This window comes from Cariama cristata, unplaced genomic scaffold, assembly GCF_000690535.1.
Source record: "Cariama cristata isolate BGI_N322 unplaced genomic scaffold, ASM69053v1 scaffold38430, whole genome shotgun sequence".
Taxonomy (NCBI): domain Eukaryota; kingdom Metazoa; phylum Chordata; class Aves; order Cariamiformes; family Cariamidae; genus Cariama; species Cariama cristata.
The window spans coordinates 1-7693 of record NW_009597019.1 but is presented as its reverse complement, the minus strand read 5'-3'; the positions used below and the strand labels follow the sequence as shown (position 1 = coordinate 7693).

At 53.4% G+C, this 7693-nt stretch overlaps 1 protein-coding gene across 1 annotated transcript; it reads right to left on the bottom strand.

Annotated features, from left to right (window-relative positions):
* Positions 1 to 280: 280 nt before the first annotated feature.
* LOC104155295 (cathepsin B-like) lies at positions 281 to 2747 on the bottom strand (the record flags this gene model as incomplete). The annotated part of the gene is made up of 5 exons (XM_009708324.1): positions 2598 to 2747; positions 1956 to 2041; positions 1426 to 1540; positions 1054 to 1172; positions 281 to 380 (listed from the first exon to the last, which is right to left on the bottom strand). Coding segments are annotated over exons 1-5 (546 nt in total), but the record flags the coding sequence as incomplete, so codon positions are not given.
* Positions 2748 to 7693: the final 4946 nt, after the last annotated feature.

Below are 7693 nucleotides of genomic sequence, written 5' to 3'. Positions count from 1 at the left end.
CTACAGAAGCAGGAGCCTCATGGGGTTTGTTAAGTCTGGCTACAGTGCTCCCTTCCTGGATGAGGCTCCTGTCACTAGGTGCTGCTCAGGGACCCTCGTCCCAAAGGGGTGACCAGAAGCAGCCACAGGGTCAGGAGCAGGCAGCTGGGATAACAGAGGTGTTTCAGCCCAGAGTCCAAGGAGGGAGCAGCCACAAGGATGCAGACCAGAAAAGAAGCACCCTGAAGGACATGAACCTGTAACCGAGCAGAGATGCTTCTCTTTGCATTCACAAGGGTACCTGCCAGGACTTACCCACATGGGAATCGTAGAGACCCCCAGACACGAGGCCCCTCTCTGTCCAGTACCTCCATGCGCCAGAGGGGTAACCACCGTTGCACCTGGAGAACAAGGCAGCAGTTCCAGCTCCAGCCTGCTCAGAGCCATCCCCCTTTTAGAGGAGGTGAGGGAAAGGGAGCTGGCTTGGGATGGCTGAAGGGAAGCTTTCAGCATGTTGAACCTTTTATCCCTGCCTTCTCAAGGATTTTGAGGCCTTGAGACACCAAAGCCTCAGGGCAAGAAGGAGCTAAGAGCACCCATGCCTCCAAATCCCAAAGCGGTGGTGCCTCCTCACCTGGTCCCTGGTCAGCCTCTGCTGCCAGGAGCAGCAGAAGCCACACAACTTGGAGACCCAACTCCCCACCCTGCTCTCAACAACTGCAAAAGCCACAGGCAAAAGGTTTGTGCCTGAAAACCAAGGCTTTGGGGCTACTGAAAGTTCCTTCCTTTGCCTGAGGTGGCTGCCAACGCTGGATGGGAAAGCATCGTTATGTGCTTGCCCTCCCTCCACCAGCCATCATCATCCACTACTGCTGGGGCAGGATGTGACCCAGAGGGACTTTCAGTCCATGCGATCAGCTTTAAGTTCCCACCTAATTCCAGCATCAACAGTACAAACCACTGGTGGGGCTTCCTGCTCATTAGGAAGACATGGTTGAAACAATCAGCATCTTCGGTTGAGTCCCTGCTCCTCCCACCCACCTCTGAAGTGCACAAGAACCAAGAGCAGCTCACCCCATGCCGCACTCGAAGCCGCAGCACGACAGCAAGTCCTCCGCCGAGACCTCCACGCTCACCTTGGCGTTTGTGTGAACGCAGATTCTGTCTGAAATCGCTTCTACGGCACCAAAAGCCTGCGGGCAGCCCCAAAAACCCAAGGGAAGATCATTAGAGCTGGTCATGGGAGAGAAACCAGGCAATCTTCTGGCAATGAGTGCAGCAAGCACGAGCCTGGCTGGGAGAAGCCCACCAAGAAGCTCAGACACTGCAAGATCCCCCGTGTCCCCCCCATTTATGCTGTTCAGTTGCAAATTCAACAGCATGTTTTTTTTTCCAGAAAAGTCTGTATCGACACAACCCACGACCTTAAACCGCCCATGCTCTTACCCAGCAAGAGCCACAAGAGCCCTGGTCTCTTATCTCACTGATGGTAGGACAGTTAGGCCACTGCGTCCTTGAGTCGAAGTTATCGGGCAGCTCCATGTCTGCAGCAAAATCTACCCTGCAAATGAGAAGAGGAAAGTCCTGTTTTAGGAACACCAGCGTAACAGAAGTGGGTGCACAGGACTCTCCAGCCTCCTCTGAAGGTGACCTGGAAGACGAGGGCTTTTGTTGTTTGCTTACTGACGGAGAACAAACGCTTCTGAAGTCCTCAGACCAGGTCAGCAGCTCCTCCAGTGTTTTAAGTTTCAAGGAGTACAAATTACTTGATCAGTCAAGTATTTGACAGGACAGAGGATGGATGTGCCCCTCCCACGCATGCTTCTGTGCCTAACTCCACGCGAGATGTCCACCAAGCTGCACCCAGGGAAACCCCACTCACAGTCTGCCCGGAGAGACCCTCACCCACTCCAGACACACCAGGAGCATCCACACAAGCTTTTACAGGGCCCTCAACAACTTCTCCCAGCACTTACCTCTCGGGGAGCCTGGGCCCACCCAGGAAGGTACCACAGAGTTTCTTCACATAGCTCATGTCAGCGTGGTAGAAGTTGTGCCCTGCCTGCGAGGAGACACAGAGAAATGGGACCTGACTCTTCAGAGCCATCAAGTGCATTGCTAGGACCAACCTGGTGCTCCAGATCTCCCTCAAACCCAACCAGTGACTGACACTTGCTATAAAACCCGGGGGCCAAGAGCCAAGCTACCTACAGGCACAGAACACAGCTCCTTCCAGGATCAGTGCATCATGACCAGTAAGCTAAGGTCCATCTCTAGGCTTTGGCCACGGCAGCCTGGCCAAGGAGGGTTGGGCCAGGTCACCAACACAGCTTGGCACCTGCTGCTTGTTTCCAGCCTCCCACTGAGTTTCCTCCTCTTAGCATTGCTCCTACTCTACAAATGTGTCAGCGCTCTGCTCCAAAGAGGAGCAGCTCCACAGTCACTGTCACCGCAGAAATCCCTGACAGCATCAACTCACTGGAGAAGTCAACTGGGACCAAGGCTGGTTTGATGCAACCGCCATGGTGAGACTTCCAAAGCTCAGCTATTGAGTCCCACAAAGCAACCGTTGAACAATGCATCCAAAGAACCACCCCAAAAACCAAGCCGGTACTCACCTTCCAGGTGGTGTTGAGCTTGTTTATGTGGTTGACCAAGTCCGTGGAGAGAGGAGGGAAGTAAGGAACGCTGCGAGCATTGGCGAAGGCCACCAGGACACACAGGATGGACACGGACAGCCACATCTTGGCTACAGAACGGGACACTCCACCTGCAGCCAGATTTGGGCATCATTGGAAACCTTCCTAAGGCGGGCTCAGACTACAAGCAAGGGCTTGGCAGAAGGACCACGGCAGCAGCAACATGTGGGAGGCCAAAACACGTGGCTGCACGAAGTTCTTCCCGATCCCGATTCACCCCAAAGGTCAGGAGAGACGCAGGAGCGGACTAATAACCCCCCTTCCTGCAGCTCAGGAGAAATCAGACAAGGCAGCCCTGTTTCTTGACCGCTGCAGGATTAGTATCAGCAGGGAAATATCTTTTGAAGCAGATCCAAGGGATTTGGAGGGTATTAAAAGCTGTGTTTACTTCCACAAAAATGGAGACTAAGGACCAGGAGAAGGAGTAAGTGACACCTCACCTCCACGCAAACTCCAGGCAGGGCTGCAGCCCCGGGGACTTGCTAGCCCATGCCCTAGCACCGTGCTCTTCCCTTGGAAGGTCTCACTCCAAATCACATTTTTGGACTTTACGGTCTCATTTGGGCCAGCCCATTGCCTTGGGGACCCCGATCAGGGTCACAACCCTGGGGCAGTGACCCCCTGCCCATGCAGAGAGGGGTCTGCACCGGAGCTGCCCGTGGCCGCTGCCTGCGCTCCCCTCCCACCGAGGCTTTTGACGAGGGAGGCTGTGAAGCCACATTCCTTGGCACAGGGCACCAGGAAAGTCCCAATTTGGGGAACAGAGATGCAGGGGAAATCCAGGAGCCCGGCAAGAGTGGACCACAGCCTCCCATCGAGGAGCACAAGCATCACCCAGCCCAAAGATGCTCCAGGGCTCAGTGGTTTCTCTGCTCTCCTGCCTCCTTTAACTTAATTCACATTAAATTGCCCAACTCCAATTTAACCCCCAACACCAGCAGCCATCGCTTGCTCCGCGTCCCCACGCCTGACTCAGACACACAGCCAGGCCATGAGTTGCTCGATCTCCGCAAACACACCAGGATACCCTCCTCCTCCTCTTCCAAAACCTCCCAGCTCCCCTTCCACCAACCCCACAACCACCTCGACAAAGCCCCAAGCCTGGTGAGCAACCCAAGACCTCGGATACTCCGCAACAGCCTGAACAGCAGAGATATTTAGGTTTTAATTCCTACACATCTCAGTGAGCTGAATGCGTAATCACCTTTGCAAGCCTGGGCTTAAACCCTTCTGGGCAAACACCCCCGAGCAGCCGGACACGGAGCTCTTCCCAGCAGCTCTCCGGCCCCGCAGCAGCAGAGCTTGCTGAGCAAGGGCAAGGGATGGGGAGACTCACACGCATTGCCATGCAGGCTGCTTCCACCCACACACAGCCAAGTTTAGCCTTTCCAGAGAAGAAAACCCAGCAGGAGTGTCCTACTTTCTGCCAGCAACAAGCCCAGGCGGCTGCAGCTAACTGCATAAAGGGGCTATTTTTTTTTTTCATTTTCTTCCCACTCTCCATGCTTTCAGCGGGATGCTCAGCCCAAAAGCTAGTTGAGTTTCAGCAGCGTGGAGGTCCTCCTACCCCCAGACCTCACCTTTTTGAAGGTGTTTCATGTGTATTTGCTTGCTTAGAGGTTTCTCCCAGACCAGGGACGCGCTGGCACTGCTGGTGTTCGTGCCGCGCTCCCCTGCTTACACAGCAGGAAGGAGGTTACACCCAGAGAAACCAATATACATTTCTAAGGCTACTGTGGTTTTTGCCTTGTGTCCCTTCAACATGGCCATAGGAAGCCTATAGGTGACCAGCCTGAACTGAATCACCTTTTCTAATAAAAAAAATTTAAAAAAACAACCAAAAACCTACAAAAACTTCCATATTTCCTGCAGTCAATTTTATATTTTCTGCAGCACAGAAGGGAGGCAGTTTTGAGGCCAGAAGCCACCTGATACACTTTTGTTTTCAGCGAGATGCTTGTAAATTTGCTGACGCGCTGAAACTTGCCCTGCAAAGCCTCCTACATCAATACGGCCGCTTGCACCGAGCTCTTGATGGACAGATACGGGAGATCTCGCATCCTCAGGTTACCAGACCACGAGCTCCAAGCAACCCGAGACCAAACTGAAAAAAGATACCAGGCAGTTTTTCCTCTGACAGGCGCTTGTCTTTTAAGCTCTGCTGCATTGCATCGGCCCCACGACGTGGCCGACGGCCAGCAAACCCAGCAGAAGCAGGGAGACGTCGCCCAGCACAACCCAAATAGCAGAGAGCCAGTCGGTCGTTTCAGCAAAGGAACCTCTTGCCAAGTCCCCTATGGGCATGAAGTTATTTGGGGAAGTTGATAACTCTCAGCTGGATGGTACAGGGTATCCCAAGATCTGGGTGGAGAAGGAAGGGGAAATCCTCCATCTCGTGCAATTTCTTCCTCCCTACCCCACTGTGGCTTTAGCAAGCACCCTGTGTATGGCAAATCTATATATAGAGAGCACAGGCATGGGACTCGCAGGATGACTTTCCACCGACTCCAAGTCACGTGTAGCCAGAGGCACATCAACCCCAGCGGCAACACAGCAAGAAAAACCTGCTGGTTTCCACCATCACCCCCCTTTCCCCACAGACACAGCATATAAGATGCTTCCCATGGCAACGTTATCGCGCACGTGCTTCCCCTACCACCCCTATCTCCTCCGCACATGCCTCCCTTCCCCTAAAGCCCCACGGCCGTTTGAAATATCACCAAAAGAGCAACACCAAAACCAAACTTGCATAACAGCTGATGCACTTGACAGATATCTGCTCTTCTGCACAGCAAAGCAGGCCAGAGGACTTTCTCCAGCAATCCCAGGAGATCCCTTCCCTTTGCACCCCCAGGTCTCTGGAGGTGCCTCGCATCTTCAATATAACCCTGGCCAAGGCTGCCTTCACAGGTCACGTCCCACCACAGCCTATTAGCTTGAAAACAAGCAAAGCTCAGCTGGCAGACTTCTTAAGACACAGCAGCTTCACCCTAGCAAACTCTCCAGATGGCAGGAGGATGTTTGGGGCTTGCAAAGAGCCCCCCTAAGCTGTTCCACCTCCTCTTGGGCTGCAGACCTGGGAACCGAGGACAAGTCCCCTGCTTTGGGAATCCAACGTATCTGGTAATGCAATTTCTTGAAGGATAAGCAAGAAATAACTCCAGAAAGCTGCTACCCACCAGCACGCCTGACCCTCGGCAGGACTTCCACAAGTCAGCCAGCTGGTTATTTAAAAAGAGGAAATTTGGGCCACCTGATTACAACCCTTGAGCCTGTCCCTGCCCTCAGCCAGCGAGGAGGAAGCAGTGAGGCTGAAGGCTCTCCAACATGAGCTGTAGCGTGCGAGGGAGGAGAGCACCCGAAGCGAGACGGTGGGGCTGGCACTGCAGCATCCCCCCGCAGTCCCCCTGCCCGGCTCGCTGCTGCCTGCAATGGCCCAGGGAGGAGGGAAGGAGGTGACATGGCCCAGGTGCCTTCTCCATCCCTCCTGACCAAGACATCTTGGAGCCAGAGGCAGTTCCCCTGCCTGCTTTCTCAGGGACAGAGCTCCAACTATTTGGGTCACGTTATACCAGAGATCGGCAGAGTCCCACAGCCTCCGTCCAGCAGCCAAGGGAGATGCACAGCGCCCGCAACAGCAAATCCCTCGGCAGGTCACTGCTGCGGAGTCCCACCACGCAGGTCTTCTCCACGTCACCCAGAAATCAAAGCCCACAAGTCCCATTTAGCTGGGTATTTCTCTGCACAGTCAAAAAAAAAAAAAAAAGGAAAAAAAACCCCACCAAAATCCCAAACCAGGCTATTCAAAGCCCAGCTCACATGACTCAGTTTAGGCAGGTCAGGCCATGAGATAAGTCACAGCCCTGAAGCACCTCTCAGCTCCTCCACCGTCTGGGCCAAACCCCTCCAGGCACAGACAGAGGCACCCACACACCCTTTTTCAAGGTTTTGAGGATGATAAAAGCTGTCCCACCCCTCCAGGTGACACTGAGCGGCTCTCAGCAAAGCCCAGGTCCTGTGTCCTGCTCCAGCAAGCTGAGCTTTGCCCTTTGTTCTACCTGCCAGCATTTGTGCATGACTCTAAGCCACAATAAAGCAAGTCTATAAACAATGCAATCCTCCTTAGCTTGCTGCGGCAATCCACCTGAGCTTGCTGTGCCGCCGCGTTAGCTTGGCTGCACCAAACTCATGGCCTGGTGACTTCATTACAGCCATTACTGCATTATCAAAGCTTGGATTTTTTTTGTCTTTTTTTTTTTTAAAAAAAAAGCATGAGGCACTCTTCCCCACACCCATTCCTTTCCAGAAAAGCCAGGTCATTAGCATAGATTAGCTATCTGACAAAATAAATACATCTTGAGACAAGTCGCAGTGCTCGCCTCTACAGCTTACGTTCCCAGAAAGCGCAAGACTCCTCCCAAATGGAGCTGCGCTGATTTTTAACATTATTTTTTTTTCCTCTTCTTCTCACAGACCAACCCATAAACCAGCATCTTGCACAAGACCTCCTCCGCTGTAGCAGGAACCCCGCGCTACTGAAATTCCTTGCCCTCATCCTCACCCTCCGCTTTGCAACCTGGAGGTAAATACAAGGAGGAGGCGATCTGTGCTGTTATCACGCCTGCAGCACCACCCTGAGAGTGCGATATACGGACGACGGATATATCGCACGCCAGACAGCTTTTACCCAGCTCCATCTCCAAGCCATGGTCCTGCTGCCAGACCCAAGCTCGGCCGTGCATCACGGGATATTCCCAGAAGCCCTTGAGCGGGTGCCAAACCGCCCTCCTTAGCATCAGCTGATGAGCAAGGCTGGGGTTTTGGCCTTTTTTTTTTTTTTTTTTCCATCTGCATTATCAAAACAAGGTTTCCTCTCTCCTCTTGCAGGAAGGTTTGCTGGTTTTGAGACGCACCGAGAGTTAATGGCATTTTCCCCGCAACAAACCTTACCGCAGAGCATCCCTCCCGGACCCACCGCGGCCAAAAATACCCCCAAATCCAACTGGAAAACGGGG